This window comes from Myotis lucifugus, unplaced genomic scaffold (assembly GCF_000147115.1).
Source record: "Myotis lucifugus unplaced genomic scaffold, Myoluc2.0 scaffold_67, whole genome shotgun sequence".
Lineage (NCBI taxonomy): Eukaryota > Metazoa > Chordata > Mammalia > Chiroptera > Vespertilionidae > Myotis > Myotis lucifugus.
The window spans coordinates 4,653,398-4,673,035 of record NW_005871115.1 but is presented as its reverse complement, the minus strand read 5'-3'; the positions used below and the strand labels follow the sequence as shown (position 1 = coordinate 4,673,035).

The window sequence follows — 19,638 nt, the reverse complement described above, 5'->3', positions numbered from 1 at the left end:
ATAATGACATGGATCATAGTCATAGAATATCATATAGAAAAGTTTACTTGCCCTGAAAATCCTCTGTGCTCTTCCCATTCATCTTCCCTATTCAGAAACCCCTGGCAACCACCAATCTTTTTACTGCCTCCATAGTTTTGCTTTTTCCAAAATGTCTTAAGCTTGGAATCATATAATATCTAGCTTTCTCAAATTGGCTTCTTTCACTTAGTAGCGTGCATTTAAGTTTCCTCCATGACTTTGTTTGGCTTGATAACTCATTCCTTTTTATCATTGAATAATATTCCATTGTTTGAATGGACGATAGTTTGTTTATCCATTCACTTATTGAAGGACATCTTGGTTGCTTTCAGTACATGGGAAAGGTATTGATTTGTTATAAAATCACAGAACTAGACACACAATATAGAAGTGCATGTTTTTGTGTCGACATGTCTTTTCAACTTCATTTGGGAAAATACTAAGGAGTGCAATTGCTAGATTGCATGTTAAGAATATATTTAGTTTTGTAGTAAATTACCATTTTGTGTTCCCACCAGCAATGAATGCACATTTCTGTTGCTCTACATTCTTGCCAGCATTCAGTGTTATGAGGTTCTTTCATTTTTCACTATCATTTTGTCCCCACTGAGATTAGTGCTTTCCTATTGGCTGAATATAGCTTATGGGCTGCCTGAATTTGTGAACGAGCTTTTAAAATAAACATTGGGTGGAGGCTTAGGCTTCACAAACTATTTTCAATTAGTCTTGATGTGATAAGGTACATGCTATGCCAACAAAGCTTTTCTATTTTAATAATTTGGAGTCATTTCATTGACTGAGTTAATAATGCAGGTACATATGTAGGTAATTTTTGTTTCTTGATAATGAGGAAAATAATTACTGTCCCTAAATCTTAATTTTATTACTGTTATTGTTGCTTTTAAGAACTTCAGTTATTTAATGTGAATTTCTAATATAAAAATTTTATTTGTTTTTGCAGAGTGCACCCCAATGCATGGTCCTCTTCTGATTTCAGGATTGGGTATTATAGCTTTAGCGGAATTACTTGGATTAGTTTATATGAAATTTGTTGGTAAGTCAACTTTCATTTTTATTAGTCTATGCCAAGAATTTCAAATATACTATGATTTGGAAAATGCTTTTGGTTGGTTCGTACGGCTTAGGATCGAAGAAATGTATTGGAAACTAATGAAAAAAGTAGAAATCATGAGATATTGAAAAGTTGAGATTATAGCCTAGTTTAAAAGAAAATGTCTGTATGTTTTTGAATGCATAAACCTTTTAATTCTATGGAAAAGGAGAACTGGTTGAGGATTGGTTTTAATAAATAGAAAAGGGTTTTTAATTGGCCATTGTTTGTGTGATAGAGCTCTTTACAGAGAGCTACTTCTCACTTGCTCTTCTTGCAGACTGGACTGTTTATAGGCCTTGACGCCCAGAAGTGGACAGGAATTGAAATTCAAAATCTGTCATTTTTGCTAATTAAGAGCAGTGTCCTCTGATAATTGACTTTGAAATTTTTTTTTTTTTTTTTTTTTTTTTTTACAGAGAGGAAGGGAGAGAGATAGAGAGTTAGAAACATCGATGAGAGAGAAACATCGACCAGCTGCCTCCTGCACATCTCCTACTGGGGATGTGCCCGCAACCCAGGTACATGCCCTTGACCGGAATCGAACCTGGGACCTTTCAGTCCGCAGGCCGATGCTCTATCCACTGAGCCAAACCGGTTTCGGCAGACTTTGAAATATTTTTAGTGAAAAGCATTACACTATAATAAAAACATTGTGTTTTAAAATTTAGGCTTTTTGCTATTTTTAAAATCAGTTGTTATTAAGTGTGGAATCAACTTATGTGTCTAAACTTTGTACTTAATCTGCCAATTTTTAGTTTACAGATTTTTGTATATGTTATTTTTTAAAATATATTTTTATTGATTTCAGAGAGGAAGGGACAGGGAGAGAGAGACAGAGACATCAATGATGAGACAGAATCATTGATGGGCTAACTCTTGCATGCCCCCCATTGGGAGTTAAGCCAGCAACCTAGGCATGTGCTCTGACCCAGAATCGAACCATGACCTCCTAGTTCATAGGTTGAAGCTCAACCACTGAGCCACACCAGCTGGACTGTATAAGTTATTTTTAATACATAAATAATGAGATAGGTGCTTTTAATAGTGAGTGCCTAAAGATGTTCTCTACAATCTGTTTTTTCTTAGTGTTCCTTAAAACACTCTAAATTTATGAAGTAAAGTAAACTCTTAAACATTTATCAGAATAATCAAAAGTACAAACTAATGAAGTAAAAAAATCAGTCTTTGTGCTTTAGGCATTACTTATGTGTTTATAAAAATTCATATAGCCCTGACCCGTTTGGCTCAGCGGATAGAGCATCGGCCTGCGGACTCAAGGGTCCCAGGTTCGATTCTGGTCAAGGGCATGTACCTTGGTTGCGGGCACATCCCCAGTGGGGAGTGTTTAGGAGGCAGCTGATCGATGTTTCTAACTCTCTATCTCTCTCCCTTCCTCTCTGTAAAAAAATCAATAAAATATATTTTAAAAAATTCATATAAACCTTGAATTATTCAATTCAAATAATTTTTTAATTTAACAAATTCAAATAGTCAAATAATTTTCCATATGACTTGCACAGTACTTTCTAAGAAATTGTATCTTTGCCGAAACCGGTTTGGCTCAGTGGATAGAGCGTCGGCCTGCGGACTGAAAGGTCCCAGGTTCGATTCCGGTCAAGGGCATGTACCTGGGTTGCGGGCACATCCCCAGTAGGAGATGTGCAGGAGGCGGCTGATCGATGTTTCTCTCTCATCGATGTTTCTAACTCTCTATCTCTCTCCCTTTCTCTCTGTAAAAAATCAATAAAATATATTTTAAAAAAAATAAATAAATAAATAAATAAAAAAAAAGAAATTGTATCTTTATTTTTGAACTTCAGCTTTTGCTGACTGGTCATGCATGGAGTTCAATTCTGTTATATATTCTTTGTCTCCCTTTAATTAATGTTTATTAAACAATTAAAACACAATACTTAAAATTTACCTATCTTTAGTTTATGTGTTCATAAAGTTAGGGTGATTTTGTCACTGAAATTTTTTCAGTTCATGCCTCATAAATTCTTAAAATACAATTAAGACTTATAAAGCAGAATTGCCTTCATTTGGTAGCTATCAGGAGCATCACATTATGAATTTTGATACATATTCTATTTTTGTTGAATCTTCCTTCTAAGCACCATTGGTCTGGTTCTGGAAGATGACACTGCTGATTATGTTACTCCCTGTGAATGCCTGAGAACAGTATGTGAGCTGCAGTACCCATACAGCATTATGTAGTATTAGGTGTCACTCACTGATGGTCAGATCTTTGTTATTTTTTCCCTTCATTATCTGGTTTGCCCTCCCTTTTATTGCCATACCCCCCATGCTTTTCATGTCTAACAAAGAAGGATGTGCAGTACAGTTGCCAATAGGTCTGGAGATGCTGACTCAAATGGAAACAGGCATTGTCTAGCTGCCACCCCCTTGACCTTGCTCTCCCCCCTTCTCCATTGCCAACATCCCTAAGAAGCCATAACATTACAAACGTACTATTCTCACATTAAAAGCAAAGGGAAATTATGAAAATTTACCAGGTTATTTTTTTCTTTCTTATACTTAAATATGCCATGTGTAAATTAAGACTTTAACCCATTTTATTGACATGGTGATAATATTCTAAATTAACTTTTCACATCAACCTGCCTGATGCCAGAGTTCAGAGGCACCCCTGCCTTCAGTTGAAGGGTAAGAAGAGCAAAGGTATAAGAATGTTGCTCTGTAGATGCTGCTGTAGACTAGGAAAATGGATGTGTGTTTCTTATAGAGTCTGTGAAGCTGAGTATGTGTAACATTAAGGTTGCAAATTTGAGCATTTGAAACAGGAAGTAAACATTGTAAATGTTTCCAAAATAACTTTTACTCATTGCAGATGCTCTGTTTTGGAAATGCCTAATTGAATGTGTCTCAACTTAAATGCAATAAAATCCTCATATAGTTACAAAAAAAAAAAAATCCAAGCTATCTTTTTAAGATTAAGTTAATGTTCCTATGAGATGTTTAACTTTGATCATTTGTATTATTTCCGAGTTTAAATTTGTACCCTTACCTGTTACTTTAAGGAGTAAGATTTTAACTTTCATTTTCTCTGGTCTTCTTCTTTAACTGTGTTGGATTCTTTTTCATAGAAGGATTTAAATTTTATAAAATGAAATTAGGCACTGGAAACTATGATAATATGAGAATGTATAGAAGATTAAAAGTATCTCGGTCAAGTTAGGCTTGTTATTTATATAGGGTGTTTATATACTTGTTAATTTTTTAGAGCTATTATTAGTATAAGGACTATAATCATGTTTTGATACAAATCAACCTTGTAGCAGTCAGAAACCATATTGACCACATCTCAGATATATTAGAATGACATGGAATAGAGAGAGATATATAAAAATTTCAGTGATATTGTCTTGTCCAATGTGGAGGTAAGGTGAATTCTGGTATCAATAAAAAAAGTATTTCTGAAAATGCACAAACTAGAATTATATTTATGACATGTGGCAAGTGTTTCAGGGAGAAAAGAGTAAGTCAAAACATTGCAAGTGAACTCATATGAAATGCTTAAGGCTTTGTGGTTTTAAAACTATGTAGATGTGGCTGTCGATGTCTTAGGCCTGTGGTGGCAGCAGATACATTACAGTCATTCTTCTGTTACATAGGTCAGATGCTTATTGGAGAGGATTAACTCAAGCAAAATTAACTTCTGCGCTGTTTGGTTTTATTATATTAGAGGGACCACAGCTGACCTGTGTCCCTTTGAATCACTGTTCTTTATAGACCCTTTTTTTTTTTTTTCAGAATAGGCTCAGCAAATCTGATGTTCCTTGTGCCTGAGAATTGGAGCTCATAAACTATTTTTTATATGTGATTAGGATAGAAAAGGAGCGACTTGGCAGCTCTTATTACTAATTCTGATGAATAAATTTCTGAGCTCAAAAATATAACTCTAAAATCTGACCTCCGACCCTTCACTTTAGCAATCAGTAATTTTCATAGCTGGTTAGTTCGCTTTTCTTGGATGGAACATAGATAGAGGGCATGGCTTAGTTGAAGTGAGTTATATACATGTGACAGTCATGATGGGCCTAATGAAGTTCTGTAATTCTGCCTGGTTCATTTGGAAAACTGCTAAATGTGAATCCACTTATATTGCCAAACCCATTTCTCTCCATAGTACTATAAAAATAGGTGTTTTTCTTGTTTGGTTGCAAGGACCAAACCACTTTCTGTGTACCTCCAGTGAGGGAGCTTTATTTAAAACAACAGTAAAGTGATGGGAATCTCATGAGAGCTGGTACGTAAGTGGGCCTCACAGAGAGTGGAACAGTAAGTAGTTCAGAAAGTGGAAGGATCCAGTATGTTTTCAAGGACTGAGTCATCATGCTGCCCTCTCAGGAACAAGAGTCAGTTAGCCCTTCTGCCAGGTATGGTTACTTGGTTCCTCTCTCCGTGGTTCTTTCCCTGATCGCCAACTAGCTCATCCTCTCCTTTTTATGTTCTTATTCTTCATCCTGCTTATGTCTTCTCACTGATAGCTTTTCTTACCTAGAGCTGTAAGCTTTGAGCTTCTTGCTTACTTTCCTTGTCACCTTCCTTTACCATCACCAACTTTCTAGTCTTCATCTGATACCTCCCTTCAGATGTCAGGGGGAGAAGAAACTTTCCAGGCCAGTCAGCAGTCATTTTCCCTGTTCCAGAGCCTTATCAGCTTCTGGCCCACCTAGAGAGTGGCTGCCCTTGAGTCGGGTCTCACTTACCCACATTTCCCATCAGCTTTGGGAGCTTCATAAAGTGGGTCTGGAGGAAAGGTGGTAAATAAATAGCATAGAAAACTAGAGCAGTTCTGAGGCCTGTGTCAACCTACTAATAAGCAAACCCAGTGCTGTCATCCAATTCAGAGCAGTGTGGTTGACTACTCTAACTGGTAGCATCCTCCTCCTCCAGAGTCATTCACAGGATGTTGTTGGTTGAGGCTTTTGTATCTGCAGGACCCTGATTCTGTATTTGGGACTGGTTTTAGCTGCTCTGGGTACTCCTCGCTTGGATTTTGTAAGGAAGTTCTCTCTTCTTCTTTATGCACGTAGAGCAGTTCTTTTTCCTTTGTCACATTCTTCATGCCTTATATTCCTTCATCTTCATTAACCAATCCATTCAGAAGCAGTGAAGGGTAAGCTAAGAAGGAACACACAGAGAAGGACTTGGCTGTAGCTGAAACTAACTACAGTAATTCTTTAAACTCAAAGGGATCTGAATATTTTCTTTCATTTGTTACCTACTTGGAGGTTTGAAAACTGGAAAGATGAAAGAAAAGAAAAAAACTAGGCTAAAAGGAACAAGAGCAGTGAGCTAAGCGTGGGCAATGGAGCAAAGGCAGAGATTGGTCACTGTCACATTCTGCCCACTTAGTAGGAAGGATGTTGAGTCCACTGTGGGATGAGCGGATGACAGAGTTTTTCCACCACAAAGTGGGGGAGATATGGTATATGCAAGTGAGCAGATGGGTATGTTTATTATTTGATGCAGATGGATTATTTGCACCATTTTAATCTATCAATTCATATAATTCAGAACGTTCTTTATTTTTTAAAATATATTTTTATTGATATTAGACATGAAGGAAGAAGGAGAGAGAGAGAGAGAGAGAAACATCAATGATGAGAGAGAATCCTCTATCGGCTGCCTCCTGCAAGCCCCCGACAAGGGATTGAGCTTGAAACCCTGGCGTGCGTCCTTACCAGGAATGGAACCATGACCTCCTGATTTATGGGTCGATGCTCAACCACTGAGCCACACCAGCTAGGTGAAGATTCTGTAATTTTTAAATAGACTATCAAAACTGAAACTCGATGGACTTTTTGGCACCTCTAATTTTAGCCCTAAACATTTTATTTTAAAACTAAACAGTGGACTGGCTTAATTTCTTTATTTATTAATCATTTTCTTGTGTTTTAATTTTATCAGCTTCCAATCAGAGGGCCATACAGCCTCCTAGGGTAAGTTAAAATTTCTTAAATGAATTGGGTCTGATCACTTGATAGTTTCGACTGAGGAATGGTAACTGAGATATTGAACTCTTTTGCTATCTGTTTAGTGTAACATCAAATTAAGAGAACAATGAAGTCATTTCATAACCTTTGCATGAATAGATCCAATTCTATTTTAAAACCTATGTTTGGTCATTTAGCAGCAATGGGATATAAATGATTTCTTATGATAATGCAGACTTCTCATACTGAACAGTTTATGTGTAAGAATAATGGTCATTGTCTCTGCTGAAGGAAAGCTGACTCCAATACATCGCCTTACCTGTTATATTTATTTGATGTGCATATACAAAACAGTATTTCAGGCTTAAAATGAGGGATAAATTTATATTAAATTACATTATTTTACTTAAAATAATAATCTATAATTAAAATAAATGTAAATGTTGCTTTAAAGTATCTGTTTCGAATTATGATTCATTTCCCTCATTTTATAAGCATTTTCCTTCCTCCACACTGTATTGTCATTTTCACTATATCTTTGGATATCTTATTAAGGTTTCTGAGTCAATTCCAAGAAAAGGAGTAAATTTAGGAGATAAACTGAGAGAAATAAATGAGATGGGTTAAAAGAAAACCTTTATAAATAGAGATTCATCATTTGCACAAAAGCTACATTTTGCAAATAACATTGGAAAGGACTATATTGTACTCATCTTTCCATGAAGGATTTAATGGTAGCTGTACCTGGAATGTCACAGGTGAGACTCCTGTGTGGCAGGAAGTGGGGATTGCATATGCTGCTAATTCTGATGAGCCTCAATAGACATGCCTGAAAGGCAAGCAGGAGTAGGGGTGCTCTACCATGGGTGTTTATTCTAAGACTGGTGCCATAGCTACACTGTCACAAACACACAGCAGCATTTCTTGTGTCTCCGTTAGAGATTATCCAGCCATTAAATCCTAACACATTTTTTTTGCATGACTTACAAATGATTGTTTTGCTCTTATCTCTTGTTTAACTGTCCTATTTATTATGTTGCTATGTATTTTGGACTTCAATAATTTTTTCAAAAAGTTAGGATTTCTTGAATAGACAGAGACTAGGTGGGGTGGGAAATTCTGCACAGAAAAAGAATGTTGAAAATAAGACACTTCTTAAACTATCAGTGCAGTGGTTCTCAACCTTCCTAATGCCGCGACCCTTTAATACAGTTCCTCATGTTGTGGTGACCCCCAATTTCATTGTTACAAATTGAATATAATTAAAGCATAGTGATTAATCACAAAAACAATATGTAATTATATATGTGTTTTCCGATGGTCTTAGGCAACCCCTGTGAAAGGGTCGTTTGACCCCCAAAGGGGTCGTGACCCACAGGTTGAGAACCGCTGTATTAGTGAGACTTGGCAAGCTTTGCTTTTTAACCTTTATTGCCTTCCTTTAGACCATAGGATTCACTGTCTACTACATAGTTTAAATGTTAGCGTATATAAATTTCAATATGAAGGACATGAAATAGATTCTATTTTTATATAAATGTGTTTTACATATTTTTCAGAAAGCTGTAGAGGAACCCCTTAATGGTATGTGATTATTACAAACTTGTATATTTTTCTTGATCTATTACCAGATCATAATTTTAACTGGCCCCCAAGCAGTTTTGTCTATGCCTTGGGAAAAATCCAGTGTTGTTTTTTTTTTCTTCCTTGACCTCTCTTTTTTGATTATTAATCAAGAATTAAGAGTATTGTTTTGTAATGTTCTCACCTCTGAGAAAAATGCACTGCTCTGTATCTCCCAAGTAGTTGCATGCATTAGCAAGTGATATTGGGCAAGGGGACTACTGCTTTCTTATACTGGCCAAGATGAAGTCTGTAGCAGCACCCCCAGTATAGAAGAATCTCAATTATAATTTCTGATTTATAAATTTTAGGAAGATATAGTCTCTCACCATGGAGTGAGACCAAAACATTTCACTTTCTTTCTCCCTAAATCTAGATCTATATTCTCAACTGATTATTTTATTTGTGGGGGGCTGTGGGTATGATCCACAGAAAGGCATTGTAATCAGATGCCTTAAAATTAATTTGTATTGACAGCTGTGGAATGGTTGGCATGATATTACTACCTAGTTGTTTATTTAGAAATGATTTTTAATTGTGGAACCTTACTAATCGCTTGCTTGGCTTGTTACTAATTCTTAGCATTTAAAGAATCGAAAGGAATGATGAATGATGGTAAGTATAAAAAGCACATACAATTATAGATTGGTTAAAATACGGACATTGAAAAGAAATAAAATTGCTTCTTAGAAATACGGCATTTTAAATAAAAGGGACACTGTCAAAGCATAAAGGTTTACATGTCTTGATTTACAAAACTTAAATCTACTGTATTAAAATTGCACCACTAGTCATATAAAAGCTGTAGGGTGTCACTCATCAGATCTCCAGTTGTACTGCTCACAGCAAAGAGAAACTACTGCTTTTTAAAAAAACACCTTCCAGATGCAGTGACAGTTACTGTAAATGGCTTTTATATGACATGTAGATAATCTGGCACAAATCTTTATAATCTTGACAGAGTTCCTTTTGTGCTTGTGTTGGTGATTTTGTTGCATTTAACCCATGGGGGCTTAATATCTCTGCTTTTTCATAAAGGAACTTGGTTCTAACCTTTAGGGAGAGGATTTAAAAGGAGAGAGAGAGCACAGTGGGTGTGGCTCAGCAGTTGAGTATCCACCTAGGAACCAAGAGATCACTGGTTCCACATATGCTCAAGTTGTAGGCTTGATCCCTAGTGCAGGAGGCAGCTGATCCATGATGTTTCTCTCATTGATGTTTCATCTCTCTATCCCTCTCCCTTTCTCTCTCTCGAGGGATCAACAAAAAAAAGTTAAAAAACAAATACCAACTCTTCCCTGCCCTCCCTTAAAAATCTCTCTCTTTCTCTCTCTCTCCATATATATATATATGTCTAAGCGACTGTTACCACCAGTCGACCGCACAACCGGTCGACCAGTCCCTATCACGTGCACTGACCACCAGGGGGCAGGCGCTTAATGCAGGAGCTGCCACCTGGTGGTCAGTGCACTCCACAGCCAACCTCCCACGGCCAGCCAACCTCCTGAGGTCCCTCCCCGCAGCCGGCTGGGTGGTCAGTGTGCTCCCACAGCCAACCAACCGTGGTCCCTCCCCCTGGCCTGCCAGCCCAATCAGCCCTGATAGGGACTGGGCGAGGGGGCCCCAATCGCCAGTCAGGCCAAGGGACACACCTGTGTACAAATTTGTGCACCAGGCCTCTAGAAATAAATAAAAAGAGAGAGAGAAAAATTTTGGTCACTCCAGTTTTTTCTTTTTTGGGGGGGCGGGGCGGACTCTGGGCTAACAATTTAAAATTTTTATTAAATATTTCAAACACATTTGTTAAAGAAGTCAGAGATATTGAATGCTATAAGTATTCATTTAGTTCTGTTTGCACTTTAATGTGTTTTTACCTTGTCAAAAACTTCTTCATATGTTTAGTATTTGCTGTCATGTCTTGATCATTTGAAATAGCTCACTTTCCATTTCACTGTTTTAAAGTCTGTGACCTACCTGCTCACCTCTCTTGCAAAAGTGCAGCATTTATCTCAAGAGTCTATATTCTCGAATACAATTAATGTTTGCCTAAGAGTAAAATCACACAATTGTGTGTTGGTGGATTAAGTTTAAAACAATGTTTAGGCTGTGTTTAACAAGGAGGCACAGAATGATCCCACTTTTGTAGCTGTGTGTCACAGCCTTTATTACAAAAATGCATGTTTTATTATACTAACTAAGGCCATCCAAAAAAAATCATAGTTAGTAGGAATAAACGAAATGGTATTAAAGAACTGGTGCGTGGAATTGTGGCATGGTTTGCTTATGTTTTCATTCTGGTGTCCTATTTTTTTAAAATTTTTTGTTCTTTTCTATTGTGGAGTAATTCTTCTTTAGTTGATTAGAGTAATGAAACCCCTTTTCCCCATGGTCAGAAAGCCAGTATAAAACCTTGAGTACCATTTCCATTGTTAATTTCCTTTAAGATGTGACTTTTTTTGAACCACTGTATGGGGAGATATAGCAGTTTTTATTTGTTAATAGCACATAAAATCAATAATGACCTTTGAAATGTCCTTAATTTGCTAATATTTAGCTGTTCAGAATTTGTCGGTTAATTTTAAATGTCTGTCTGGTGGGATCATTGAGCTGACAGCTAACAGCATGATGCTCACAGTGTGTCTGCCTCATCCATGAGTGAGGTTCAAAGTAGCCTCCTAGGGAACGTTTCCTCTTTGATTTATACCTAATCACATGTTTGTTTCACTTGCATTAAATGAATGATACAGATGTAAAGTGAATGTGATGGAATAGTATTCTATGAGCAGTATCTTTTGCTTTACAAAATCAGCATCCCTTGGTTTGTCCTCAGCTAACCCAGCAAATGAAAGTGATCAGACTTGGTTGATCTTTACTCTCATTTGGCATTGCCCTTTTCCTTCCTGCCACGAAAATGATTAATGATCTGCCTGCCTTATATCTGTGACCTTTGCGAACTTAAGATTGAATACTTTATTTTCAGATATTGTATACTTGAAAAAATTCCAAATTTTTAAGATAAATCAACTTGTTAATGCATAGAAAATAGACACATTAAATGTTCATTTCTCAATTTTTCAGAGTAACTGAATTGAAGTGATGGACTCTGACTTGCAGAGTAGTAAGATGTGAAAGGAATGCACTTCTGTTTAAGGACCCTGACCTTGACTCACTCACTGTTCAAGAGAAGAAAACAAGAAAAGTGACTCTCGTCTATAAGAGAAAGTAAATCATTGACTTTTAAATGGTTATTACAGTTAAGTTTTTATTCAAAGCATTTGTGATTTAGTTAATAAAAGAATTATAATCTGTGTTGTGTGCCCAATTGCAATCCAGTTTTTTATTGTTAATTTTCTTCGATTAGGGGCAAAAGTAAAGTGGGCAACTTCCAAGAATGATGCCTTTCAGATCCTAGGACCTCTTGACTTTCGGTCACCAGTGTAAATTGGTTCAACGTGAGAATTACCTGGGACTAAACTGGTTGTTACCCAGAGATGTCACTGAAAAATGGTGGTTTCCTTCGAAGCTCAGGAAACTGAGGTTCACAGCCACTTTGGCAGTTATGGTGTTAGCCGGATATGGGTCTGCCACTTCTAGGTCAAGGGCATATTAAAATTAAGTACAGACAGGAATTTAGTTGGAAACATTTGTGTGTTGCTTTTGTGTGACGTGATACTCTTGGAGATCATGGTGTTCACTCTTGGGGGTTGCCATTCACACATTCTTCCTTCAATAGATATAGGGTAATTTTACTGATGAATGTCTTTTTCTTTTATTCACACAACCTTTCAACCCTGTCTTGTCCTCCTGTTGTTTGCTTCTGCTGTGCAAGATGTAGCACCTTTTCTCCTCTTTGAACATGGTCCAGTGACATGGTAGCATCATTGCAGAAAGGAGCCAGATTTGTGTTCAACTTTTCAGCAAAAATAACGATGGTTGTAACATATGTATTCCCTTCTTGGATTTGAAGGCACAGTCTATGGTGTTTTTTCACTTCTCTTCTGATCTGGGGCATGAAAAACCAAGATTGAGGTTTGAACTATGTGTCCCCTGCATGGCAACAAAGTGTGTGTCACTGTCAGGCCAATAGACCAGCCCTCCAAAGGGTGGTTCTATAGCTACTGTATCTGTGTTGCATGATATACACTCATCATCTTCCTTCTGTGTCCTGCCTCATATCCCCCTGACTCCACAATTGAAAAGTAAAGCAAAACCCCCCGTTTTCTACTCTGTTAGAAGAAAATTAACGTCCTGACAGTGTGGTCACCTGGAGAATGTTTAGGTTATTAGCACTCGTTTTCCTCCTTTGTGGGTGTGTATTTGTATGTGCACGTGTATAAGACAGGCACATGCTTCTTCTGTACAAACAACAGTGGGTACCTACAGGAGAGCAAATGCTAATTCATGCTTTTAGCAAAAACATTTAAAAACAGAGATCTTTATTGAGTGGGATTGTATTTGATGAGAATATTTGATCACTTAAAACTTTTAAAACTTCTAGGTCAATTGCCAAGTCTTTTGACTGCTCACCAATACCCTCTAAAAATACTAGTGATTCTTCCTGCTTGTGTAATAATAAGACATTCCTATTTGTAGTCGTATTACGAATAGTTATTTCCCAGTCCGCTGAATGTTCCCATGTGCCTCTTTAATGTCAAATTGATTGTCATATTTCATGTTGGGACCAAGTGGTTTGCCCAGGGCAACCCAGAATTTATGACCTGTGATGCCTCTCAGAAAACCACACACACTATGAAGACAGCGCTTCTTGGAAAAAAAAAAGAAAAGAAAACTAATTTTTCCCTATTTGTGTTGCTGTCCAAAATATTATATTATGTAGAGGGAGCTGTATTCCTTTATACAACTTGCATGGCTCCTGCTGCTCTTTTTTTTCTGAAAATATTTATATTTTAGGAATATTGTTTGTTACTTTAGAAAACAATTTCATTGAAAGGGGGGAAAAAGCAGATGGACTTGAAAAAGTTTGAAATTCTTATTCTCTATTAAGAAAAAGTCAGCTATGAAAATCTTTATAGTGAAATTTTTAATACCCTAACATTGTACCTATTAATATGCAGTAAGCTCTCCTTTATTTAGGGTTCAACTGGGACTTATCCATTCTTTGTGGTTTTTAACGCTGCCTATCTTTGGAGGCATTCACTGCATGAGACAAGGCAGAGAGGTAGCAGGATAAATGCCAGATGAAAGCAAGTCTCATTCTGAGTCATTGTCAGCTTCTCTGGAAAAGGGACCACAGCAGTGGCATCCCTCTTGCTTGGGCATCATTGGGCCAGTTCATTCTCATTCCATCAGACTTGTCATGGCTCCCAACTTTCTGTTGCACCTAATTAAAATTGCCAGCAATGTTTTGGGCATCATATATCTGTTTCCCCCATAATCTGCTTTTTACTTCATGATCTCATTTTTTCCATTGATTCTTCTGTCCAATTTTATTTATTGTGTGTCCTCAGAGTGATGCCATTTGTCATTTTTGCAGCAACCATTTCAACCTTTCTGGCCAAATCAAATTTTCCCTCTGCCCCAAAACATTGTCTTTCAGCCCTTCCTTCCCCATTTCTCTCACTTGATTTGAAAATTCCTGCATAGCCAGAGCTTCACCCCCCCCCTTTTTTTTCCCCTTCAGTGTCTTACATACATTAGATACCCAGTATATATTTGATGATTGAGACTTGGTTGTATGTAGATGTCCCACTATTTTTAATAGAGTGAGCAAGAGTTTTCTTTTTAGCACAAATTTCACATAATCTGGAAACCTTCAGAGGTGGTAATTTTTCACCTGGAAACTCCAGGTTCATGCTGTTTAAAATTTCTGAGAATGTCAGAATAAAATAATGAGGCTAGCCCATAATCAGAAGTATTGATCTTTCCAGGATGCTGTAGTCACTATAGTAAGTGACCAAACAAATTGTGGTTTGAGTGAATAAAGCTCAAAACTGATGAGTTTACTCATTCGTCTCAATAAGAATTAAGCTGTATTCCACCTCTAGATTTCTCTTGTCCCAAAGTGAGTATTCATAAATGGACATCTGTCATGTTATGTATGGAAATACATCCCCTTTATCTACCTGTCCTTGGAAATTAGAGAAATGATTGTTGGGCAACCTTTTATCTTTTTATGATATTTTGTTTGATGGTGAGTATGATCAGAAAGTTATACTTGTGTTGTATTTTCAATATCACTAACTGCCATCTCCCACTGGGGTCCTTTGTGAGTTTCCATGGCCAAAAGGGATAACCCAGGTACCTTTCAAGAGATGAGCAGTGAATGGGCAGTTTCCTGCCTTTGGTATTTGACAGCTCTTACTTATCATTTAAGTCCAGCTCTCCCATAAATTTAGCTTTTAGAAAAAAAAGAAAGCATTTGTAATAAGCTTCTCTGTAAGGCAACGTCAGTGGAATCTTAGATGTGTTGTTTTTAGGGTTGGTGAGAAAGGAAGACATTTCTGTTTTTATTAAATGGAGCATTATTTACAGAAGCCATCGCTGAGAATTAGATCCCACACCAGATGAATGTCCACCAACAATCTAAATAAAGAAAACTCCAGTGTTGCTATGTGCAAGACACACTCTTGGGGGCTTTTTCCATAGCAATTAAAGGTGTGCTCTTTGTCAGTAGCCATTTTCCGAAGTGATTTAAAGACCAAAGTTGTTTTACAGCTGTGTTACCTTAAAGGTTTTTTTTTTATATGTATTAAATCAATTATCACTGTTGAAGCTTTGAATATCTGCAATCTTTGCCAAGGTACTTTTTTATTTAAAAAACATAACTTTGTAAATATGACCCTGTAATATTACATATACTTAATAAAACATTTTAAGCTATTTTGTTGGGCTATTTCTATTGTTACTACAGCAGACCACAGCACATTTCTGAGAAATTTTGTTTATGAATGTTTTTTCAAGTCAACAATGAAAAGGATCACTTAAAATGTTAATTTACACATTCATTTTTAAAGTATGATATACATTAAGGAAACTTTTAGTTGGAGCAAAAGTTTTAATCAGCCTAGATCAGTGTGGCTCTGTGGTGTGGGGGGCATTACTGACCAAGAGCACATACCTGTGTTGCAGGTCACTCCCCTCTCATTTTGGGCCCATGTGGGAGGCAACCAACCAAGGTGTCTCTTTCAGGTCCATTTTCTCTCTCCCTCTCTCTCAGTCCCTTCTACTCTTCTCAAAAAATTAATGGAAATAATATCCTCCAATGAGGATTGACAAAATGAAAAAAAGTTTTAAACAAATCCTACATGTTGATTTTTCCCACAGTACAGTGACAACAGCACATGAGAAAGCTAGAGACTCTAGTCCTGGCTGTGCTGCTAACAATCAGAGGAGCTTGGTAGGTAAGAGGAGCCACCTACCTGTGCCTCAGTGTCCCTCCTCCTGTATAGAATGAGATAATCCTCTTCCAAAATTGAATGGTAAATTCAAACCTCCATTTGGTTGGTTATCAATTAGGACTATTTTGATTGGACGTGAAAGGAAACCTAAATCTAAGAAAAAGGGGGCTTATTGGCTAGCATGATTGAAAATTCAGATGTACAACTGGATTCTGGGCCCAAAACAGTATCAGGAGGATCCAATGTCTTGCCAGCTTTCAGCTTTCCTTTCCTCCCGGTTGCTTTCCTGCCCAGGTTGCCTGAGAGGGCAAAGGGCTGACTGCAGTCTCAGACCCACCTTCTCCCAAGTTCAGGGAGAGGAGAGGGGAGCCAATGGAGTGCATCTCCCTTTCCCAGGAGTCCCATCCGCCCCAGATGGCACCTCGTGCTCTGCCTGGGTCCTGTGCAGCCCTCACTAAGTCAGGGAACCCAGGCATCTGATGCTCTGATTGAGCCCACCCGAGGCCTGAGGATCTCTGGAATGGAGGTGAGGGTTCCGCCTGGAGTGGTGCTGGGAGTGAGGTGAAGTTAACTTGAAGCCAGATCAGAGGATCTTTACCAGATAATGAGCTGTTATTGGATTTGGGGGGCATAGAACTCCATGCTGGCCGGGCTATTTATGTATTTATTTTTCGAATAAATAGTGATTTAGCTCTCTTATCAATTCATAAAGGCTTTCTTAGTGCTGCATTCCTTGCAGGTGTGGACTCAGATTCTGCATCACATGTGTGGTTCTAGAGCATTTGAACAGAAAATAATATTTAGCAGCAAAGGACTATCTCTCTCCTTACCTTGTAGGCGATTTAATTTTTTCCGCATTTATGAGACCTTTTTCAGCCTCACCAGGAGTAACTAATGGAGCTCAGAAAGCACTTAATGGCCCACCTCCTGCACGGAAAGCTGTTCTGGGTGGCATGGACCTTCCCTTGCCTGCTGAGAGCTCCCAGGGGTGCAGGCGTCCAGGTGCAATGGATTTTATTTCTGTGCGGCACCTTCCAGCTCAAGGCCTCCAGCTTGACACCTTCTGAAAATAATGGATTAGGGTAACACCATCCGTGTGAGACATGATTTCACCAGGAGCTCAGAGAGTGAAGCAGGACTGGCAGCATTTGGTGTGAGGATGAGGCTGTGCCGGAACTCCTCCCCGTGTTTATTTTGCACATGTTCGCTTCATGCTCAAGCACTCATCCATCACATCAGAGGGAAATGAAGTTTTTAACCCTGAGTTACGGATAATCGGGCGAGGATAATGTTGAAGACAGCACTGCAGACTGCATAGGAGTCAGTGGATCTGATCATCAGAACTCTACTGAAAGTCTCTTGTTTATTTGCCATTGGACTAGGAGGCAGCAGCTTTTCAGCTCTGAAAATAGGCAGTTGGGAAGAACGGGTGTCTTTCCCCAATTTGTATAATGAGAAATGCTTGGTAAGGAGTCCACCTGGGAGAGAAATGATTGGCCCGTGTGCACACTGCAGTCTGGTGCAGTCCCGAGGCTGGTTGGCGATGTGCAGACAGACTGGCTGCTGTTCTCTACAGATCTTGCAGCACCATCCCAGGCCCCAGCTCTGGATCCTCCTCTGAAAATAATCCTGTTTCATCATAGGCCTGAATCCCCCCTAAAAAAGACAACTACCAATTCGCTTTCTAATTTTCTGTGAGTTGCCCGTGAAATTCCTCAATGTTAAACTGACAACATGTAAGCTGGTAGCCTTTCCAACAAATGGATTGTTTGCCAAGTTTAAGTGTATTTGTTCAAATCACCCCATATGTCTTCCAGAGAAGCTCTCTACGTATTTATTTATGTTTCTACTTATTTATTTTAAATCCATAATAATATCTCAGCCATGTTTATTAGAAAGATTGTGTGGGGTATGACATAGATTTGGATGATGTGAAAGTTTTGCATTTAATACACGAATTGGCTTGGGCTTTTGAAAGATGGAGCCGAAGCAAAAGATACCCAGAAAGAAAGTAGGCTGTAGAGGCTACAGAAGACTACTGGGTGTCCTGAAATTATTAGTAGGCAAACGCTATAACAAAGTGGAAAACAACAGGTATAAAGCAGTGGTAGGGTGGTTGGCAGGTGGGAGTAAGCATGTTGAAGCACATGCACCCTTGCCAGAGTTACCTTAAGGTCAGAGGATGAAACTGCTGCTGAGGTGATGGCAAGATCATTCATTGCCAGAGCCATCTTGGGCTCTTTAGCTAACTGTTCTCTGAACAATACTCCAATCTTTAACAGTAACTGTTGTGGGCTCTTGCTACTTACTGTCTTGGTTTCTAAGTGAGTCCTATACAGTACTCTGACTTTTCCTCTTAACCAAAGAAAAGAAATGGATGTGTACCACTAGCAGTCTGGGACTTGGCCCAGCAGCTTATCACAAGTTCAGCATTTCTTTGCAGTCCCATGTCAGTTTTATCTTTTAAATTGCATGAGAAAATTGCACTGTTCTCATTAAGAGATCTGTACTAATTTTTTTGTATAAAAAATAATGTTTAATCCTTTGATTAAAGTGAACAACTAAGGAAGCTATGCCACATTTCCCCCCAGTTGTTTCCCATAACTCCTGGCTGATGTAATTCTCTGAGGTATGGCCTACATTTGAGAAACATGGTCTTACGATAAACTTACATTACTTGAGGTTAGCTGAGTGACTGTTTCCTGGAGATTTCAGAAATACAGTGGTTTCAGGGAGATAAAAATGAGTGTGGTGTATGTGTGTGAGAAAGAGAAGGACCAGGACCTAGAAAGTAGGAAATTCATCCCACCTATGTCTTTGATTATAATATTTAATACCCTTTCAATAATAAAATAAGTATGTTAGTACATCACCCAACCTGGATAACCATGGAACTTATTCCTCCTCCACACCCTCAGAAGTCCACTGGAGTATGGCAAGTGGACACCCCTGTATTGATTGATTCCTGTTACAATACACATTTTTGGTTTTTAAATTTTTTTTTTATTGTTTTCAGAGAGGAAGGGAGAGGGAGAGATAGAAACATCAATGATGGGAATCATTGATCAGATGTCTCCTGCATGCCCCCTACTGGGGATCAAGTCCACAACCCAGGCATGTGCCCTGACCTGGAATCCAACTGTGACCTCCTGGTTCATAGGTTGACCACTCAACCACTGAACCACACCAGCTGAGCCAATACATGTTTTTTAAAACCACTTTATTGAGGTACTAGAGGCCCGGTGCACAAAATTCATGCACAGGAGAGGAAAGGATCCCTCTCGGTCCAGCCTGCACCCTCTCCAATTTGGGGCCCCTCAGGGGATGTCTGACTGATGTTTTAGGCTCAATCCGACAGTTGGACATCCCTCTCACAATCTGGACCACTGGCTCCTAACTGTTCATCTGCCTGCCTGCTTGATCACCCCTAACTGCCTCTGCCTGCTGGCCTGATTGCCCCTAACTGCCCCCCAATGCTGGCCTGGTTGCCCCTTACTGCCCCCCCCACCAGCCTGGTCGCCCCTTACTGCCCCCCTACTGGCCTGGTCACCCCCAACTG

General features: G+C 38.5%; 1 protein-coding gene across 6 annotated transcripts in view; it reads left to right on the top strand.

Moving 5' to 3' along the window:
• Window positions 1-15,561, top strand: part of CD47 (CD47 molecule) — a 60,587-nt gene extending 45,026 nt beyond the window's left edge. For 3 of the 6 annotated variants that reach the window (XM_023754957.1, XM_023754956.1, XM_006090079.3), the window contains 5 exons: window positions 983-1,075; window positions 7,073-7,104; window positions 8,658-8,682; window positions 9,304-9,336; window positions 11,800-15,561. In XM_023754957.1, the coding sequence (XP_023610725.1) occupies window positions 983-1,075; window positions 7,073-7,104; window positions 8,658-8,682; window positions 9,304-9,336; window positions 11,800-11,804 (188 nt within the window). In that variant the 3' untranslated portion in view covers window positions 11,805-15,561. The remainder of the gene's footprint in view (window positions 1-982; window positions 1,076-7,072; window positions 7,105-8,657; window positions 8,683-9,303; window positions 9,337-11,799) is intronic. The other 3 variants (XM_023754953.1, XM_023754954.1, XM_023754955.1) reach the window with 3 other exon arrangements.
• The last annotated feature ends 4,077 nt before the right edge of the window (window positions 15,562-19,638 follow it).